The sequence below is a fragment of the Carex rostrata genome, chromosome 22, assembly GCF_964058835.1.
Source record: "Carex rostrata chromosome 22, lpCarRost1.2, whole genome shotgun sequence".
Classification (NCBI taxonomy): Eukaryota; Viridiplantae; Streptophyta; class Magnoliopsida; order Poales; family Cyperaceae; genus Carex; species Carex rostrata.
In genome coordinates this window covers 5591932-5614524 of record NC_135939.1, presented here as the reverse complement: position 1 = coordinate 5614524, position 22593 = coordinate 5591932, and the positions used below count along the sequence as shown (strand labels likewise).

Genomic DNA, 22593 nt, shown 5'->3' with positions numbered 1-22593 from the left:
AAATAATGTGTTGTCCATATATTTGATAAAAAAAATAATTCCAGATACTATACAAAAAACTTAATACTATCCTATAAAGTAGAGAATTAATACTATTAAATGGAATATTGGAACTTGAACATTTTTTCTGAGAAAAAATAATAATCTATACTGTTTCTATAATTCGTTACAAAATGTTCATTTACTTTGGTTTGCATGGGTTAATTACTAGGCATAATCGCCATGGACATAATATCAAATTATAATTTATATCATATTAAAAAAAAAATAAACCAAAACACTTTAAATTATGGAGATTTCGAAAAATATCAGAGTCTTCAAGTCTGTGGCTCTATTTTTGAAGGGCCATATATTGGTTTGGAGGCTCCTCAAAAATCTAAATATATTTAATATTATAGTATATTTTTAGGTTTTTGGAGGATCTCCAAGCTAATATGCGTCTTCCAAGAATGAGACAAATATTGGCTTAGAGGCCTGATATTTTTGAAAATCCCTCTAAAACATGACTTTTTGATTTTTTTTAATTTGATAAAAATAAAAATTTCGGAATTCAGAGTTCAGACATGCGCTCTCAATATATTAATTTAGAATATGTGCATATGATAATTCTAATAAATTTTCAAACCAAATCAATTAAAAGTTTTCAAAATATAAATTACTGATGCCTTTCCTGTATGTTGCATTTTTTTTACAACTTTCTTATATTTTTATATTCTATTAAACAATATTAATATGAGCATAATCTACACGACCTATCAATCAAAATATAAATTATCACTGCCGGTCTTGAGTGTTAAATTTTAAAAAATATAGTTTTGATGATAATTAAAATTATTAAATTAATTTATTGTAATTAATTTTCAGTTTCATGTAAAAACACATAATCTACATGACCTGTCAATTGTCATTTGTATCATGTGTATCAGTACGAGCACGTTACAACGCCACTAGCATGACTGTGAATGCGTGCATAGCACCGTGTGTTGCGGGTAGCGTGCCGCCGTGCCAAGTACCTGGGAGGATAGGGATTCCATCGTGCTGACTTGGTTACAAAATTTGCGAATTATTTACGAATAATTTATTTTTTTGGTAATGACGAACCAAATGCCGAATTATTCGGTTGTTCAAATTTTGACTGAATTATTCATAGATTTTACGAACTTTTATTGAATTTTATGAATTATTTGTGAATTTTTCTCGAATTTTTTTCTATTTTTTTTTGCTCTCTTATGAAACTGAGATATCTAGTGTGAATAATTTCAAATTATATCCGAATTATTTCTGAATGATGAATTTTTGATTCCGCCAAACTGAACTCCAATAATTTATTTGTCACCAACTAATTGCGTCGTACTGGAATTCATTCATATACAGACATACAGTACTTACTAGAATTAGATCTGAGATTCTGAGTTGTCAGTTTTAATTTGACACGAATGTAAAGGGACCCCAATAGCTAAATAGACGATAAATTTCAATCGCTCGGTTGGGACCTCGTTGGAGGTACCTCTGGGAGGATAGAGATTCCGTCGTGCTGAGTGCTGAGACCCGAGCAAACGGAGCAAGTGATTTGTTACACATAGAATACACCGATACAGTCCCTAAAGAATCCATTTACCACCGTTCTGCCCCACTGTCATTGCAAAAGCTCAGTCTCCAGTCCCAGTGTCTCAATATTCCTCCTCCCATTTTCAAGCTCTCTCCGCCTTCTCCTCTTCCCCCCTCCTCTCTCGCTCTATTCCACATTTCAAATGCAACCCTTTCTCTTCCTCTTCCTCCTTTCCTTCACCATCCCCTTCCCCTTGGCTCTCTCCAAGTCGACCATCGAGCCGTGCGCCGCCTCCCCCACCACCTCGACCGACCCCTGCCCCTCCCTACTTTCCTACTCACTCTACACCGACCTCAAGGTTGCCGAGCTCGCCGCTCTCTTCCAAACCGACCCCTTTGCTCTCCTAGCGGCTAACTCTTTTGACCCTTCCCAGCCCAATGCTCCCAACCGCATCCTCCCATCCGGCCTCACTGTTCGCATTCCCACCACCTGCTCCTGCTCCGATGGGATCCGTAAATCCGTCTCCACCCGGTACTTTTTTGTTGTTGTTGTTAACTCGTGATAATCATTATGTTTCATATTATGCCTGACATTGTACTGTACTTTTGCTGTTACGCTCCACATAATTGTGTTTGTTTGAAAGTGGTGCCGTACTGTTAGTTTGCTTTGTCAGACATGTTTATCAATTATAATGAACTGAGATTTAATTTTATAGATCAATGTATCGACCATAACTAGTTCAGACAAAATTTGTAAATCAACAACCAAATGACTTGGATTTCAGTTCATTCGGGTCTTACGAGGAAGAAATAGAAATGATTCGTTAATACTGGGCTATACTAGTCAACATTTTGTTTAATGTACCTTTTTCTTCAGTCTATAGTCTATACTCAAGGTTAGGTCTTGGTTGCAAATATCTCAATAATGTCATATGGTTTTCCAAAAATTCGAAGTGTAGGTTGTTAACTCCAAAAATTCAAATGAAGAATGAAATATTTGGTGTCAATCTGATAGCCTCTATTAGGATTTAAAAAAATATATATATATTTGGTGTCATCTGCAAATGTAAACCAACTTGGCCTGGGTTAAGAGAAACATTCCTTTTGACTAAAAAGGGCTCAGAATGAGTAATGTAAAGAGATAACAAAATTTTGCTGATTTATAATTTTATGCTCTTGACAGGTACGTGACTCGTCCTTCTGACACACTTGCTTCTATAGCAGAAACAGTGTATGGTGGTCTCACCTCGGCTGATCAAATCAAGGATGCCAATGCAATCTCAGACCAGTCTGGATTGGATGTGGGCCAGACACTTGTTATACCATTGCACTGTACCTGCTTTAACTCGACTGATAATTCCCTTCCTGCAATTTACCTGTCATATGTGGTGAAGGATGGAGATACACTCCAGAGTATCACAGCTGAGTACGCGACAACCATCACGGATATCATGAATGTAAATTCACTGGGGAGCCCCTCAGTGTTACCTGGAGATATTATCTCTATTCCCCTGCCAGGTGATGATGGTTTTTTCATTTTTAAATCCCATGCTCACTCTCCTGGTTTATATATGGGCTTGTGCCTGGCAACGTAGTACCAAATCCAAATAACTCTATAAATCCTGGTAAGTATCGGAAGTAGCTAAGGAATAGTCGATTAGTTTTGTTTCCTACCACCAGCTGGTTAGAAAAAAAATCATAATAATTTTGAGCATGCTAATTGCATGTCTCAACTTTTAGCAAAGAGAAGTATTTGTTTGTGTTACCAGATTAATCATATGCCTCATTGGTAGCTTTTAGATCATTTTAGTAACAACAGCCGAAACTTTCTTATTTAGTAAATATATTTTCAGAAATAATAACCTAGCCTGTGTCTAAAATTTTACAAAATTAGTATGGCTGCTGTTATCAACAATGCCCCCCCTCTGTTCCAGTTTCTCAGACATCCTGTTGAACAAAAAAACTCACAGGGACTTTCACAGATTTAACAGCCAGTACATAGTGGACATAATGCTATTGGCAAGCTCATTGTGTTGATCAGAAATTTCCAATATTCCATCCAGATAATTGTAATCGAGATCTCATTGTGTTCAGTCAATAGTGAGAAATTATGTGCATATAAAATCATAATCAATGTTTACAAGTGATCCCTTGATCTGTTGTCAGAATCCATATATCCTTTGAATCCCGCTTACTTTTTTATTTAACCATCCTAGCAAAATGTTATCATAATTTTTTTTTTTTAATTAAGAATAAAAATGAGGAAGGGTGGGACTGGTGTAGTGTTAGAGTGTCTCCACTTGTGTTCTGGAGGTCCTGGGTTCGAATCAGCCTCCTTGCAAAAATGCAAGGGGAAGGCTACCTAGAAATTCCCTTCCCCAGACCCCACAACGTGTGGGAGCTTTCAGCACTGGGTATACCGCCCCTTTTTTTAAGAATAAAAATGAGAGAAGGGAAACTAGTGCATTGTGTTTGATTTTCCTATATAAACATTTTTATTTGGCGCACAAAGATGTCAAGGTCAGGACAAACCCATGAGTAGCCACTAAAGCTCCTTGGTGAGAGTTGCATGAGACAGATGGAATGTAACTATTGGTTTTCTTGTGTCTATAGTTTCCAAGTTCAGCTCTGAAATTTTTACGCTTAAGTCATATATTTAAATAATTGTGGCCAAATTATCTCAAAGACAGTAGCATACTACAATTCTGCATGCTCCAATTTTAAAGTATTTGCATTACTTTTTGGGGCTACAACTTGAAAAGAGTTGATACATCTCTGTTAAGTGGAAGGGATAATATCAATTAGTTTGCTGATATTACACACTGGATATGTAAGATCATGGTGAATGCAAGCAAGTGCCAATCTGTTGTACCAATAATGCTCATACTTGGTCATCTTGTACGCTTGATTTTTCTTCTTTAATATTTATTTGGGTACTTCTAGATTAAATATGCATTTATTATTCCATTGTATTTTATTATATTGTAGCACACTAGTTGTAATTTATTGGTGGGAAACTAATTACAAAATTGCATAACTATAAACTCAAGATTGTAATTTATCAATACTTCATGTCTTCATTCTGTTTTAGATGAAATAACTGATAGTGTTTTATTTTTGTTTCTTATTTGCTTCCTTTATAGCATGCTCATCAATGCTTCCAAGATTTGCTTCAGATTATGGCCTGGTTGTTGCAAATGGGACCTATGCAATAACCGCCAGTCGTTGTGTTCAGTGTAGCTGTGGGCCTGGAAATCTCAAGTAATTTTTATTCCCAGCTAATTCTATTTATTTTTCATTTTACTACTTTAGCATGCTTTGTTTCAATCGTGGAACATTGCATCTTAGATACACATCTATTAAATATAATTGGAACATGTTACAAGCCTTTCCATGAGAAACAAGCCATTTGAACTATGAGAAACAAAGGTATGAGTATAAAAAAATATTAGTTAAAAAAAAATATCAATCAAGTAAATGTATAAGCAAAAAAGAACAGAACCGTAAGCCTCTCCCCTTCCAAAAAAAAAGGAAAAGGAAAGGAAAATGAAAGAAAACATCTTCCTTTGTAAGCAAGAAAAATTCTTCTCTGCTAACTAGCACTCTGTTAGACACCCCGACTTGGTTATAATGTCCACCTCCATCTTCTATTAGAATCAAAATTTGTGATGGGAATGACTAAATTTCCCCTGCTATTTTACTTTGATATATTATAATATTACTATTTACCACTGAAGTTGTGTAAACTCTTATACATAATATCGTTGTTCTAATACAAAAAAAGAGAAGAAAAATGTTCAGCGTAAGCTCTAGTACATTTATTGCTTAAAATATAATGCTTTTTGATGAATTTATATTTGTATTAAATAAAACTTATTCAAGTAGTTCGTATGTGGGTTCTGCTTGGGAGCAGTTGTGGTCATTTGTTGCTAAATGTTAATGGCTTCACTGGAAATAGGAAACTTACAAAATTTCAAAATTTTGGGGTGTGGTGGTGTGAGATTGTACAAATCTCAGAGCCATGGGCAGATCTTAAGTAATGCAGGGGTTGCTTACCCACCCCAATGATGTTAAACAGTTAAAATTTTTCATTTAGGTGTATAGAAATTTAATTTCGTTTCGTTTTGTTAAAGTTTTTAGATAGTTCAGCCCCCCCTTATAAAATTTTAAATGTGTGCTTGTAGCCTAGTGATTAGAATTCCATTTTGTAGTTGTGAAGACTTGGGTTCAAATCCAAGTTACCCCACATTATACATTTACACATATTATGCATTTTACGTTTCAGCAATCTAAATTTTCTAGTTCCGCCCCAGCTTGGACGTTCAAATATCTTTTGTTTTGGAGGAGGGAGGGGGGGGGGGGGGGTACTACTAGGGGTGTAAACGGATCGGATATTATCCTATTTTGTTTGAAATCCGAATCCGGAAAATTACTTAATTATTATGAAAATATTAGATCTAATATCTGTATTTGTCTGATATCCGATCCATATCCGTAGCATTTAATATCCGATCCGTATCCTTATCCGAGACTATCCGTATCCATATCTGAAAAATTATAATAGATAAGGATACCGTTTGAACACTATCCGATCCGCATCTGACCGTTTACACCCCTAGGTACTACTCGGATGCTCCAATATAATTGCTGATTGTTACAAATTCAACATTTGTGGAGTTACGGCATACTATTTTATAAATTATAAGAATAATGAAACAAAATGCCCTTTGATGTATTCTAGCTATTGGTGCATTTGAATACCAGAAACTACTCTGCTGTGGGTACAACAAAATTTTGTGATGGACCATTCTAAGAATCTCAAGGCTCTAATTTTGTAGTCTTTTGGCTAAGACGACAAATTAGCCCATGGTATGGGTTTACTGAAAAATCTTTCTAGGCTATCAACTACTGAACCTAATGTAATTATGCCTCTTAAAAATTGTTTATCAAATCTCAATGATATTTATGAAGTTTAACTATACATTTCTTAATGCAGCTTATTCTGCACACCTGCGTCCTTGGGAGCAACTTGCTCAAACATGCAGTGTAATGGAGGCAACCTGATGCTTGGCAATTACAGTACTCAGCCAACTGGTGCTGGATGCAGTGTTACTTCATGCAATTATGGTGGTTTTGTAAATGGGACCATCATAACTGCGTATGATTTCTCTTTATACTATTAATATTTTTTTTGATTTGGATATATCGCAGCAAAAAGTTTCTTCTACCTTCTAACTAGCTTGATAAAGTTAAGAACTTATTGCTTTGTTCTCGTGCAGGTTATCGACATCCATTCAACCTCAGTGCCCAGGTATAGTTATGCTTATATTTTTTTAAATGGACTTTTGGCACAAAAAGAAAAATACAACAGCTAAATGTGAGGATCTTTTATTATTATACTCAAACACTAATCATAAACCCTAGCTCTTCCAAAATGTAGTTTTTTCTATAGGTTGTACGGAAGTTCGAGAAAAACATTTATATGCAGAAGTAAATGTTAGATAATGGTAATGCAAAACATATATGTTGCAGTTACTGTAAAACATCAAACTGACTCCTTTAGCAGCTTTTGATCTTTGAATAGCTTGAATAGCTGCTTCAAACTAAATTTCTGATGTTAGGGTCAAAAAAAAAAAATCAACTGCTTTAATTTATTATTTTATACACCTCTTCAAGTTTCCATAATGCATGAAGTTAGTCATGACCGTGATGTAATGAGTCCTTTTCAATATATCTAATTTAACTATACATTAATTGCATTTGTAAATCCAAACCAAGTTCTGATGCAATTGGAAAGTAAATATATTCTTCATTGTTTTGAATCCTCACCAGTTCCTGTATACTTCTGTCAATTGTTTCATAATTTACTGGGACCCCTACCTTTACTAGCATGTACCTGCTGAAATGTGTCTGAATCAGAACATCCCAGCATGTTTATTTTATTCTTTTGTTCAATTTGTTGCCAATACCTCAAGTGAGGCTAAAAGGGGGTTAATCGAGACTAGTTGAAAGCTCACTTTAAAAGCTACAGACAATATGTCATACTATTATACAAATCCTTAATTGAAGCACTGTGGATTCCTTCAGGCCCACACCAGTTTCCACCACTACTATCCATTCCCACGTCAGCAATGCATGAATCATACCTACCTCCGTCACCAGCCCCACTGCCACAGGCAGGTGGGACCATGCCTGGCTCATCAGTACCTGGAGGTAGTGCTCTTTCTCCTTCGGGTGGCCCCATAGGCAGTGCTCATGCTCTTGCAAACCAATTCAGTCATGTTTTTTATTTGACTTTAATGTGGTCTGTTGTGTTGTTAAATTAGTGATGTAGATTTAAATACTGTATTCATGCATTTTTGGGTAGTCAGATTTTGTGCATTGTAGTTGGATGTATTTTTTTTTTCCTTCTTTCTTTAAGAGCGGTGTGAACAAAACTTTTAGCTGAGCTAGACAACTTGCAGGTCACAAGTTTCTTTTCAAATCTAATGATTTGATGATTCTTTATTCGTTTGGAACTGGACTGAAATCTTTAATAGCAACAATTTCCCTTTCTGTGGGCATTGCGTGCTCTTTGACTTGCAAAAAGAAAGAGAATGAATGCAAAATATTACTGTTACCGAAATTAGATCTTATAATTCTATTTTTTATATTCGTTGAAAAGACCCTCTTGGGTCTCTTCTAGGGATGTTCAAATGGTCGGTTCGGTTCAAACCGAAGTAAAATGATTAATTTTTTTTTTTTTTTTGGTTTTAAAAAATAGAACTAAACCGAACCGATTAAACCTATCAACTGATTAAGAACCAAACTGAGCAAACTGAAGTAAATTGCAGTTTGTTTAGTTCAAATTGAAATAAACCTGTTGGTATCATTATTAACGGAAAGAATATTATCTTACACAATAATTGAAGTTTGATTTGGTTCGGTCCGGTTTGGTTTAATTAAATCGTTATAACACTAATAAAATTAGAATCAAATCAATATAAACTGATCGGTTCAATTTAGTCAGTTTTGAGAAGTCTAAATCGAATCTATCCACTTAAATTGAAATTATTCAAAATTTTAACCGAACCAATCCATTTAAACTGAAATTTCCACTTCAGTTAAAAACCAAAAAAAACCAAAAAAAACCAAACCGTTTGAACACCTCTAGTCTCCTCACAATAGCCGAAAGGATGGGAATTAAAACAGAACTTTATTTATTTATTTTTTTCGTTTCCTCGATTCAATGTGAACTCGTTACCAAGCAAATAACTTGGAAGTTTGCCTAGAAGTTAACGGGATAGAATTAGAATTAGGGTTGGAATCGAAATAACAAGATCCAATGAATTAAAAATTTGAATTATATTTCCTTACCAGCCAACTTGCTGTTCCCAATTACTTCAAGCCCACTCAATGACTCAAATGAGAAAAATAAAAGGTGGATTCTTTTGCAAACTCACCCAATATTCTACCTTATTTATATATTCATTATTTAACATAACTTTGTTTGTCAGAATATAATGAAAATTCTGGTAATTTGTTTAGCAAATACAATTCTTTACTTTCATTTAATTAATTTTGTTTCTTGCTATAGCATATCCATATATATGAAGTTCAGTTTTCACTGGTACCAAAATCGAAGAGAACTGTCTCATACTTTGGGTGAAAACATAGTGGATACGGAGCGAATAGTGGTAAAACTATATTCATATTTATTTTTTTATTTTTCAGATACAGATACAGAGCAGATATCAGATAGATACGGTTATGGGTCTGAATCAGATTGAACATTTATTAAAATAATATAAAAAATATTAAAGTTTGTAATATTTATCTAAGGGAATTTTTTTTCCCCCATCTCTTTTCCCCATCTATCCCGCGAGACTTCTAACTCTATTTCTAACGAACTCTAACGGTTCCCATTCTAACAACCTTTAACATTTTGTCATTTCTAAACTAACTTTCTATAAAGCTACCCCATATTTCAAGTAAATTCCTGTAAATTCCAAATCAAAGAAAAGAAAAAAAAAATAGAGATTTCAGCACAGCTCAAAACTTCATTCTTTATGTCCAGATAAAAGACAAAAAATCTATCATCTCCCAATATCCTCCATCAATCCAGTCAGCACAGTACTTTCCTATTAATAACTCATTAATTATCAAAGTCAAAATCATAGCCAAGAATCTGATATGATCCATTTCAAAATCCAAGTCGCGAACTTACAATTTGCCTCTGTTTCTTGTCCCCTTTCATTTCAAAATTCATTCTCTCCTCTCTTCTTCATTCTCTCTCTACGTATATATGCATAATCAATCTTGTTACAAACCTATGCGATAGAGGGTTCCAAAGGCCTCTATCGCTCTACGTGTCAATTCCAAACACCCAGAATCCCACAATATAATAAAAAAAGAAAAATAAAAATCATGATAAGTACCGCTCTATGATTTGGAGTAAAAACTCTGGGTCTTATACCTTGCTAAGGAAGCTAATAAATTAAGAGCAGAGAAAGCGGCAGCTTTTGGAATTTTTCAGAAAAAGTCTTTTCAATTCTTATATTCAAGGAGGGCTAATTAGAGAGAGAGAAAGTTTAGCGCTAATTTATGGGTTGTACGATCTTGTTAATATTTTTGTTTATTTCATTATATTATTATTATGTTTTCTGTTATTTTAATTGCTTGATATTTTAGATATGAATACTTGATATTTTATATATTAATATTTGCGCGTATAAGCATCCATACTTGCATGCAGTTATTTTAGAAATTTGTTAGGCATCTTAGGTATGAATACTTGCATTACGATGTATAAATATTTTCTTAACGTGGTATGAATACTTGTCATATTACGTATTAATACAATCAAGCACCAAACTGAGTAATTTGATATTAATACTTTCAAACGTCATCTAGTGCCACACAGAAAAAAGAGAGATAGAGAATATGTTAGATACAAACACTTGATACACGAACTATTCACGTTGCATGAGGAGTTATGAATACTTACAATACTTGATATTAATATTTTCAGACATCATCTAGTGCCATATTAAAAAAAATGATAGAATTTGTTAGATACAAACACTTAATACATTAACTATTCACACTTGTATGACGATGTATGAATATTTGATATTAATTTTTTCAGATGTCATCCAATGCCAAACAAATTTTTTTTTTGATAAAATATGTTAGGTAGAAACACTTCAGACATGAATTAATTACACTTGCATTATGAGATATGAATACTTACACGATGAGGTATGAATACTTGCTTGACGAGATATGAATACTTACACGACTCGGTATTCACGACGATAAATGAATACTTACACGAGGAGGTATGAATACTTGCACGACGGACAACCCGAAAGTATGTCATTATAGATCTTATTTGAAAGAAAAAATTGCATAGAAGACATTCATGGTTTTAGATTTGCAAATTTTCTCACAGATCGTTAGAAATATTGGCGAGATTGAACGGAGAAAAAAACCCATCTCTAAAAACGTGTAAAAGATGAGTGTGTGATGTGTTCAGTTTTTTTTCGAAATACTTGGTATCTTAGGTATGAATACTTGATAAATTATATATTAACACTTGTGCGCATAGGTATCCATCATCTAGTGCCATATTAAAAAAAATTGATAGAATTTGTTAGATACAATGCCATACAAATTTTTTTTTGATAAAATATGTTAGGTACAAACACTTCAGACATGAATTATTTACACTTGCATTACGAGATATAAATACTTGCACGACGAGATATGAATACTTGCTCGACTAGATATGAATACTTACATGACTCGGTATTCACGACGTAGATGAATACTTGCACAACGGACAACCTGAAAGTACATCAGGATCGATCTCATTTGAAAGAGAAAATTGCATAGAAGATGTTTGTGGTTTTAGATTTGCAAATTTTCTCACAGATCGTCAGAAATATTGACGAGATTGAACGGAAAAAAAAAACCAACTCTAAAAACGTGTAAAAGATGTGTATGTGATGTGTCCAGTTTTTTTTTTTTTTTTGAAATACTTGATATCTTAAGTATGAATACTTGATATATTATATATTAACACTTGCGCGCATAGGTATCCATATTTGCATATGTCAGTTATAAAATCTATCAAATATTAGGTGGTCTTTAATAATTAATAAAGTTCAGTTAGTTAATGGTTCCCACAAGTAGTTATTGACTGGGAGATGAATGGAGAAAATTGACTGGGGGATAGTTAGTCGATCCCTTTATCTAATTATAATGGTGAATAACATAAAATTTTCATAATATATATTAAAATATTTGGTATATATCTACTATTCGGATACAGATAATTAAAACATAAAACCATATCACTATCCTTATCTACGCAGATATTCGAATATTAGATATCCGCATCTAAGTTTTCAAATAAGGATTAAATACGAATTGGATATTATCCATACCGTTTTCACCCCCATACTCCATCTGCAAATACCTTATCTTTTTAGTGGTAATGATGAAAATATCCAATAAAAAAGTATGAGCAAATTAGAGATTGTGCAATCTGTCGCTTAGCAGCATTCATGCGCAAGCAACTGCAGAAATAATCTTCGATTTCTACAACCCATATGCCCTGGCCCCTGAACCTCACTTCTTTCAATAAGTTATTTTTAAGGAACTAATCCAGATTACGGCTATCATTTATTGAGTATCTAATAGTGGATTAATTATAAACCAGTTGAAAAGAAAGACTATGCTAGATCTGAAAATTGATAATGCATATAGAATGAAATCATGTATCAGAAGAAAGAAATAAGAGTGAGTCTATGTTACTACGCATATCACGGGTTTGTTTGTAATACGGATTAATATTTTCGTTTTTAAAATTTTAACGGTCAATCCGAACTGTTCAACACGATCCCTATATGAATATGAACATACATACCAAATTTTATATTTTATATTTTTTTTTTACTATTTTTTAAGATAGGTAGAAAATAACTTGATCTGAAAATTCTGAGCCATCCAAACATAGTGATTCTCTACCCATCTTAAAAATTAGTATAAAAATTCCTAAAAAAAAATATAAAATTCGGTCTGCAAGTACATGTTCATATGAAAATTATTTTGAACGGTTCAAATCGACTATTAAAATCTTGAAAATAAAAATATTAAACCGTATTACGAATTAAATCGTGATATGCATAGTATCATAGACTCACTCAAGAAATAATGCTAGGTTGCAAAGCATTCAATTTAGATATTAAATGCATGGTCGCAAAATCCAAGTTAAAAACCATTTTTATAAAAAAAATAACAAATAGGTTTTGCTCCAATAAAACAAAAGTTTAATGAATACAAATTTAAAATTTATTTTGATCATCTGATAAACAAGGAAAATATTGGAAAGTATATACAATGAATTAAATATATATTCTGGTAATAAATCTTTTAGACATAATGAAAGAAGAAAATGTTTCTTGTTTTGCTAATTTATAATTCTCACACAAAAATATTATGGTAGTTACGCAATTACAATAATATCCCTGTTGAAAAACTTTTTCATAAAATAACAATCATCCAATTAAATCAATAATAACCATTCATATTTTATTGACGTACCAATAGAAGTTATAGAAGAACAAATATTTTTTTTACAACTGTGAAAACCGATCTATCTATAAAAAAAAAAGTAAACAAAAATTATATATCTTTATTCTTTGTATGTAGAAAAAAAAAACTAGACATCTTTATCATTACTAATTAGAGTCTTTTATCAAGCTTGACAAATTTGATTAAATTTCATTTTCTTAAAAGTTTTTATATAGCTGAATAACTTCATTTATTACTATCCTTAAAATTGTGAACAAACCGCTATAGATGAAGGGAAGCATGAAGAATTAATATTAAACACAAAATAATTATTTACTCAATCAACATAAATCAACCTAATTAAAAAAATGACATCTATTTATATATATATAGATGGGCTATGGTGCATTGCAATGCATAGGCACCATTGTGCATTGGACCATAAATTACCGATTCAAAGTCCAAATGACCGATCCAAGCCGTTCATCTTGTTCTCCATATTAATATGTGTTTGGAGACCAATTTTTACATTTTTTGGAATTTTTTAGATTTATTGAAAATCTGAAAATCCGGATGAACAGTAAAAACAGTAAAAATTTCTGGACCACTGGATCAGCGATTTTCAAAGTGGCTTAATAAATAGTAAAAAAATTTCAAAAAATGTAAAATTTGGTCTCCAAGCACATATTAATATGGAGAACAAGATGAACAGTTTGGATCAGTCATTTGGACTTTGATCGGTGATTTATGGTCCAATGCACAAGGGTGCCTATGCATTGCAATGCACCATAGCCCATCTATATATATATATACACACACACTGTGAACTTGAGACTGGAGATCACAGTAAACCTCCGGGAATGCTGTTACCCTTAGAGAAAAAGCAACGTTTGCTGTTATTAAGAATTGTAATTATAATAAATTAAACGTGTTGGCCCAGTTGCAGAATTTTAATTTTTTTTTTTTGTTGTACTGGTACATGAACTAGGTTTTCTTGTTGCAGCTTACAAAGTGCCCACCTCTGTAGTGATCAGAGGCCACAGCACAAGTTTTGTGAGAATTTTTAACGGAAATAATACATTAAATAAAATTAAACATTATATATGTTTTCTAGCAAAGTTAATACAATTTCAAAGTTTTTTTTATCGGACACGTGCCAATATAAAACTAAATCATTAATTTTTCAAACTGGTAGAGGAGTTACTAATTGGTGTTGAAACTGCATATCATATTCAATACACTATCTCTCTGAACCGAAATTTTTATTTATACTATTTCAGAAAAAAAAACCCAAAAAAAAAAATCCTAAATTATGAAAAATTCCGCATCTAGCAGAGCCTCTAAACCAATATGTAGCTTCATTCTTGGAAGAGGAGGTCGCAGATTGGTTTGGAGGCCTCTCAAAACCTAAATATATTTAATATTACAGTATATTTTTGGGTTTTGGGAGGCCACCAAGCCAATCTGTGACCCCTCAAAAATAGAGCTACAGATTGGTTTGACGGTCCAAATACATATGTAATTCTCCCAAAATCAAAGTGTTTTTTTTTAATTATTATGGTATAAATAAAAATTTCGGATATCTGAACTACATAAAATATCTGCAAACTTTTTTTTTTGACAATAGTTTGATGGATTGTTGTAATTTTTACAAACAATTTTGTTGTCAACATAATTTATCTCATTCAAAGAGATCATTTACTTATAATATAAGATAATTGATATTACAATTTACAATTAGATATCAAATTTTAAAATTAATTTAGAAAAACTTAATTCTAGTATTCTTATTATTTTATTTTATTTTGTTTTGAAAGTTTGGATACTATACTGAAGGACTCGATCTGCGTTATATTATGAAGATATTTCGCACTAATCAGATTATATTAATTCAAAATTACATAAAAATCAGACCACCATAAAGGTTTACATAATTGTTTATTGTGTTATTGATGTTTTTAATTATATGCTAAAATATGCATACTCACCTAAAATAAGGGCTATAAATTAAAATTGACAATATTTATTATAATAATTAAACTAATATTAACAAGAGTACATAAAATGGCAGTGGGATGGCGTTTGAATTAAACTATTGACATTGTTTAAATAATACGTTATTATTTTTGTGTGCATATATAGAGATAGTATAAATTATGAGGAGGGCTCAAATTTCCCATTACTTCATATTTAAATTGTATTTTAATATTTTTATTTTCAATTTCAAAGTTCAAATGAAACATATGAATTTTTAAACATGATATCCATATTAAAATGTGCTTAGATATCAAATTTTATATTTTTTGAAATTTTTATACTATTTTTTAAGTTAGATACAAAATCAATGTTTTTCGAAAAATTGTAGAACATTAAAAAACAATAATTTTGTATCTATCTTAAAAAATAATAAAAAGTTTTCAAAAAAATATGAAATTTGGTCTCCAATCATATTTTAACATGAATATTAGATTGAGCGGTTCAAATCGTCTATTTAAACTTTAAAATTAAAGATAAAAATATTAAAGTACGATTGAGGCATGAATTAATTAATGGGGGCATTTGAGCACTCCTCGTATATTATATATCCCTCTCCAAAATGTCTGCAATGAAATTAATGCATTGTCAATTGAGATAGTATATATCATGGAAACAAATATGCTGCGATCCGAATTTGATGAACAGTATCCTGAAATCTCTGCTTTTCCAAATCCAACTGTTGATTTATTTTGAGATGCGTGCATAGAAAAACTAGCTGTTTGGAGATGCGTGCACAGAAAAAGTTGAATGGTTGGATTTGGAAAAGTAGGGATTTCAGAGCACTGTTCATCAAATTCGGATCGCAGCAGATTTCATTCCTATATATCATATAGAGATAGCTTTTAATCACATAAAGATTCAGTTATCAGGAGTTAATTAGCTTACAGACCTGAAGTCCTCTAAAAGCTTCAATGATCTATAAAAAGAAATCAGAGGATGCATGGCATGCTACACCAGTTTAATAATTCAAAATCAATAGCAAACAAAAGAAACGCTTGCATGGCATGCTACACCAGTTTGTCACACCAGATACAATTTCATAGCTCTCGATCGGATTCATATTTTTCATATTACTCGATGATGATTTCCAAATAGTCAGACTTCATTTACTAGATCTTCACCCTATCCAAGGAACGCTACGTGAATTCCCATGCAAACCTTCCCAATGATTTATATATATATATATATATATATATATATATTTATCTCCAATTGCTATAATTCGAACCAGTGTGTGTAATAATTAGCTCCATACTCTGTTCAACCAGAAACCAACCTGAACCTCCAAATGTCTAACAACACACTCTTTCTAGTTCTAACAATCATCACCTTCATCTCCCCATCCATTTCTACTTCTTCTTATAGTAACAATGCTAATACTAATTATATGGGCTTTCGTGCACCTCTTAGACACAGAGATGCTGGCTATGGGTTGTCCAAACATAAAATCATCTCACGTGCGGTACAAAGAAGCAAGTCTAGAGCTACCACACTTCTTTCAACCTCAAAAGTTACCACTACCACCACCGCTGCAAATCCGGTTGCACCCGTCAAAATTCTTGTTCGACCAAGTGAAGGTGAGTACCTAATGGACTTAGCAATAGGTACCCCACCTAATCCCTACTCAGCCATGATCGATACTGGTAGTGACCTCATATGGACTCAATGCGCCCCTTGTGTCCTTTGTGTCGACCAACCGACTCCTTACTTCAATCCATTAGCTTCTAAAACCTTCTCTCGTCTTACTTGTTCAAGCAGCGGTTGTCAAGCCCTTGACAACCCTTTTTGTTACCAAAACATCTGTGTGTACATGTATAGTTATAGCGATGGCGCTAACACGGCTGGTGTTCTCGCAAATGAGACCTTCACTTTTGGTACTAGGTCAAATAATGTCACGGTACCAAACATCGCATATGGCTGTGGTAATCTCAATGAAGGATCCCTATTCAACGGATCCGGCATGGTCGGGTTAGGTCGTGGACCCCTGTCTTTAGTCAACCAGTTGGGTCCAAGAAGGTTTGCATATTGTCTCACTTACTTCTTTTCACCTATTAGTAGTCCTCTCTTGTTTGGCTCCATGGCAAACCTTAACAGTTCCAGCATTACTGGTCCGGTACAATCCACCCCTTTCATCATTAACACCGCTTTACCGTCATTGTACTACCTTGGCCTAATTGGAATTACAGTTGGAAAAACCCATTTACCGATTCCTGCATCGGCATTCGCATTGAATGCGGATGGTACGGGAGGGGTGATAATTGACTCGGGTACAACAATAGCGTATCTCCAAACGGACGCATATAACCTTGTGCAACAGGCCTTTAACACTCAGGTTAACCTCACAATGGTGACCGACGATAATTTTGGTCTAGACATCTGTTTTCCATGGCCTCCGCCTCCAAACTCGAATATTAAGATACCAAGTCTTACATTCCACTTTGATGGCGCAAATATGACGCTGCCGGAGTTGAATTATATGTTGTACGATGGAAGTGCCGGATTATACTGTGCGGGAATCAGTCCCTCGTCAGATGGGTCAATAATTGGAAATTTCCAGCAGCAGGACATGTATGTGCTCTATGATTTGGAGAATGGCATTTTATCCTTTGCCCCAGCTAGGTGTGATACAATGTAGCTTTAAATTTATTAAACGGGGTAATTTTTATTAATTAGGATTTTAATTACTTTGTGGGTCAGTTAATGGAACTCTTGAGTTCTCAGATTGTTACCAGATTTAGAGTTTTTAATGTATTTTTATTTATATAGATCGGTTTGAATCGAATAAAGTGTGGTGACAATCCAAGAGTTCAATTCTCTGGTTTTTTTTGGTTGCTTCAAATTTGAAGGGTGCTTCTTCGGGTTGCTGCAGTACAAAGGTTAGATAACCCGATTAAGATCGAAGCCTATAAATAGGAACAATGTGTCTGAAGGTTGAATTCCTCATATAAGTTCTTTTTACTAACATTTTGGTCAACTAATGGCCCAATAAGAGCCTAACTTGGTCCATTTCAGCCCAAAAGAGGCCCAGTTTGTGGGCTTCTAATTTATTGAGGAACCCGTTAATTTGGCAGAACCCAATAAGGAACCTAACTTAAAAATAGCCTTCACTAAATTTGTAGGGAAAAATCTGTCAAAGGCAACAGTAGAGATGTCAATGGCTACGATACGGGTAGGGTGAAACTATTTTCATAATCATACTTACTAAGAATTGACCTTACTCATATCCTACACATATCTGTTAAAATTAATGGGTAACGAAACGGTAGTGAGCGACTAACGAATAATACAAATATAATAATTTTTATTTTTACAAATAACCTATCAACATTTATCATATCATACATATGCAATCACAATTACTAATATAAAATTAAAATACAAATATACAATTTATTCTAACCAATAGCTTTTTATGAATTAAAAAAAAATCAAAATAACAAATAACTCTTCTAACAAATTCAATTTGTTAACTAACAAAACATTCAAATTAAAAAATAAAATGTTTAGCATAATATTCTTCTTACAATAAAATGCATACATTTTCTCATTATATAATTATTCGTTATCCAACGGGTACGAAATAGTCTTAATCTATACCCATATCCGTTTATCTAATGAAAAAAAATATTTTTACCCATACCCATACCCATACCCATACCCATACCCATACCCATACCCATACCCAATAAGCTAACAGAAAAAAAGTCTTATCCATACCCGTCTTACCGAATGCGATACATATAAGATAAATGGGTAAACGAGTATCATTGACACCCCTAGGCAATAGGGGACACAAAAAAAGGTATTAATGGGCATTGGCGGACCGAGGATTTTTGTTAGAGGAGTAAAAAGACATCGAATCAGATTTAAGTAGCTAATCAGATTTAAACCTATTAACTAATTAAGTACTCGATAAAAAACAATACTTTAACTAATACTTTCTAATATTCTGACTTGTAATTTTTGATTCTTTAATCTATAATTTTAATTACCAATTATAATTTAAAAAATATTTTAATTTGACCCTAATTTTAACTTGAATTACAAATCAAACATCTAGAGAGAGACAAAAAGAATTTTAGAAGGAGCCAAGTCAATTAGAACGTTCCGATTTTTACTAAAACTCAAAGTCCAGGGGGCAACTGCTCCCTCCTGGGACCATGTGGATCCACCCCTAATGGGCACTAGTGCATAAAGTGGAAAAAATGGCACGGCGGAGCTAGCTCCGTCATGGGACGGCACTAGTGCATCTTTGAAACTTTGGCACGACACGTCACGTGAAAGATCTAATCACGGCACGACACGACACGTAGTCACACGAGTCACATGTAATTAGGACCATTAGATATGGATTAAATGATGAATCTTGAATAAACTGACTTAAATTATGATTAAATGATAACGTGTGTCATGCGAGGCATGTTTGAACATGGCGTGACTATTCACGTGCCGTGGCCACCCTTTGATATTTTAGTCACGGCACGACATGTGAAAAATTAACTTGATTACAACACGGACCAAAATCACGGCATAGCACGATTTTTCCACTCTACTAGTGGATGTCCCAAGAAGTTTGGATAAGGAATAAAATGAGGTTGAAAGGCACCGAGTAGAATGTCTGAAGCGTTCATACAACAAATAAAATGAGGTTGAGAGGCACCGAACTAGCGGTCTACCACTACATACATATTCCTGCCATATGCTTCACAATTTGACTCCGCAAAAAGTGATGATACTTTGAAGGAAGTGCTACTTTGTGCCTGTAAATAACTGCCCTATGGTTTTTTTATGCGCGTAGCCGCGTAGTACCAAATCATTCTCATTACTTTATATGTATATGGAGAATAGGTTCTGGGACCCACTCACACACGTGTCAACAACCAATTGCTTGAGAAAATTAATGTGTTTCTCAAATCAATTATTATTAATACCCAAAAACAATGTTGGGCATTGAAGTTATTTTGTTTTTAAAGAAATATATTCAAGTACACGATCAAATGTAGAATAATAAATTATTCTCCTTGTTGTGATTATTAATATGAGAATGTATTACTATCGAGATAAAGCAACAAAAATGACTAAAATTTTCACATTTGGAATTTGGAAATTAATATTGGGTCCAGATAGCAGTGCCTCAATTCGATCTTGCACTCTAGTTTTTCTTTTGGACATGAAAAAGTTGGTTTTACCCGAAATGTAAAATGTAAATTAGCTAATGAATCAATTGGGACCAGATCCCAATCATCGGAATGAATTTTTTTTCTAAATTTTTGTTTTTTTTTTTAGAGTTTGAAAATGGCAAAATAGTTTGTTATGCATATCTTCAAACATCGCAACAATTTGATTTCAAATTTGTTAAGACAAATATTTTTTTTTATAATATATTATCTGGATGTCCTAATCTAGAGTTCCATAAATTATGTCTACTAATGAAATAATTTTCGAAATAGTCCTCACCAATTATCTTTCGTGTGTCTATCTCTTGAAATATGACATATATTTTTTTTAATGTAAATATCACGTTGCATTTTAATTCTTGTGTAATTTTGATAAGTTTCCCGTAAATGATGGCATGTACAATATATTCGTATTATTTTTTTCCAAAAAAATTGGTCTCTCCTATGCCTAGGTACTTGCACACCATTGGCTACTGTTACAGAGATTTTTGCAATATTTTTATTTATCATCAAATTTTGTAATAATTCAGAACAATTTTTCAAATACTCATCACTCGAAATTAAATCTTAAGTTTTTCATAATTCATGAAAATGGACTGAGAGGAAACCGAAGCGTGCTATTGGGTCTAGCAATTTAGACTAGAAATAGTAATGTACAGAGTGTGAATGGTTTCTTTTAGGTTATCTGTACTTTAATTGAGATTCTATGTAATAATAAAACTTTCTTTTTTTATAAAATTGTTGGCAGTCACCTTCAAAAAGAAAATGGACTAGGCGACTAGCCCTATATAAGAGCTCATCCCACCTGTAGGAGGACACAAAATAGCACAATGCATATAATTTCTCTTGTATTGCTCATAATCTCACTTGCTACCCCAACCATCTGTATCCCTGCAGATATTCAGTTGGAGCTAACCCATGTCGACTACGGCCGTCAACTCACCAAGCTCGAGCTCGTTGAGCGGGCTGCACACCGGAGCCAAGCAAGACTTGCACTGTTAACATCCAAATTAGCTTACAACTCAAACCCATTTTCCAGAGCCAACATGCCATTTCATCCATCTGGAGGTAACGAGTACGTGATAGAGCTAGCAATCGGCACCCCTCCCCGTCCTTATCCTTTCTTGTTTGATACCGGCAGTGACCTTATTTGGACCCAATGCAAACCATGCACAGAATGTATGCCCCAACCATCCCCGCTCTTTGACCCGACCAAGTCGTCCACCTTCTCGCCGCTACCGTGCTCTAACAAGGTGTGTCAAGCCCTTGGCCAGCAGGAAAATTGCACCAAAAACCTTTGTATGTACTCCTATGCTTATGGCGATCAGACATATTCATATGGATATGTTTCAAGTGAGATCTTCACATTCGGTACCAGTAGTGAGTTCAAGGCACACATTGGGTTTGGATGTGGATTTCGAAATGGTGGGGATCTGAACAACAGCTCTGGTATAGCTGGCTTTTCTAAGTTACCAAACTCCCTGGTGTCTCAGCTCGGTGCATCGGGTTTCTCACACTGTATGACAGATAATATCAACAAGAGATCCATTCTCAGGTTTGGTACCCAAGAGGAGATCTTCCGAAACATCAAGGCACCAGTACAAACCAGTAAATTTATCAAGGGCCCTCCTGATTATGAATCCCTTTACTTCATTGCCATGACTGGCATAACAGTTGGCACCAAACGACTAAGTATCCCGAAATCGGTGTTCAACGATGGGACATTGGTGGATTCTGGCACAACCTTGTCTACACTACCAGAGGTTGCTTATAACAAACTAAAAGAGGCTCTTTTGTCAGACATGAAATTGTCTGCATCTAATATAAGTGTATATAATCTTGATTGTTTTTCACCACCATCGGCATCGATTTTGCCATCTCAGGTGAAAGCATCAAAAGTGATTCTACACTTTGAAGGCATAGATATGAAACTGCCACGCGAGAACTATATTTATGATTTTGATGAACTAGGTGTATTGTGCTTTTCGATCATGGCGACATCCGGTTCATTTTCGACCTTAGGCAACCAGCAACAGATTAACATGCAAGTCATGTATGACTTGAAAAATAGCAAGCTAGCGATTGCTCCAAATCAATGTTATAAGAAATGAACTCATGATTTCTGAGATTATTATATATATTAAAATATAATAAAAAATAACGAAAGCATCCATGTAGCTGAATGTAATGTATAATAAAAAATAATGTGTGATGGAGGGACCAACCATATTGGTCCAACTATAATGTATAATAAAATTTATGCATGATCATC

The 22593-nt window shown here is 33.7% G+C and overlaps 2 protein-coding genes and 1 pseudogene across 3 annotated transcripts; all 3 read left to right on the top strand.

The window, feature by feature from the left end:
* The first annotated feature begins 1628 nt into the window (after nucleotides 1-1628).
* Nucleotides 1629-8053, top strand: LOC144574341 (lysM domain-containing GPI-anchored protein LYP6-like). Its single transcript, XM_078324282.1, has 6 exons — nucleotides 1629-2080; nucleotides 2732-3066; nucleotides 4692-4809; nucleotides 6545-6706; nucleotides 6828-6859; nucleotides 7636-8053. The coding sequence occupies exons 1-6, from the start codon at nucleotides 1752-1754 to the stop codon at nucleotides 7872-7874; spliced, it is 1215 nt and encodes a 404-aa protein (XP_078180408.1). The 5' UTR covers nucleotides 1629-1751; the 3' UTR covers nucleotides 7875-8053.
* An 8345-nt stretch (nucleotides 8054-16398) lies between these two features.
* On the top strand, nucleotides 16399-17840 carry LOC144574335 (aspartic proteinase nepenthesin-1 pseudogene; annotated as a pseudogene). The gene has a single exon (XR_013518187.1). The product of XR_013518187.1 is annotated as an aspartic proteinase nepenthesin-1 pseudogene (transcript).
* A 3304-nt stretch (nucleotides 17841-21144) lies between these two features.
* LOC144574266 (aspartic proteinase nepenthesin-1-like) lies at nucleotides 21145-22593 on the top strand. The gene has a single exon (XM_078324189.1). It carries the CDS (start codon nucleotides 21152-21154, stop codon nucleotides 22430-22432), a length of 1281 nt encoding a protein of 426 aa, XP_078180315.1. The 5' UTR covers nucleotides 21145-21151; the 3' UTR covers nucleotides 22433-22593.

Excerpts from the sequence above, each read along its gene's own strand:
- LOC144574341 (XM_078324282.1), top strand. The coding sequence starts at position 1,752 with ATGCAACCCTTTCTCTTCCTCTTCCTCCTTTCCTTCACCATCCCCTTC. Across the intron at positions 2,081-2,731 it reads CGTAAATCCGTCTCCACCCG|GTACGTGACTCGTCCTTCTG; the intron begins GTACTTTTTTGT and ends TGCTCTTGACAG. Across the intron at positions 4,810-6,544 it reads TGTGGGCCTGGAAATCTCAA|CTTATTCTGCACACCTGCGT; the intron begins GTAATTTTTATT and ends TTCTTAATGCAG.
- LOC144574266 (XM_078324189.1), top strand. The coding sequence starts at position 21,152 with ATGCATATAATTTCTCTTGTATTGCTCATAATCTCACTTGCTACCCCA.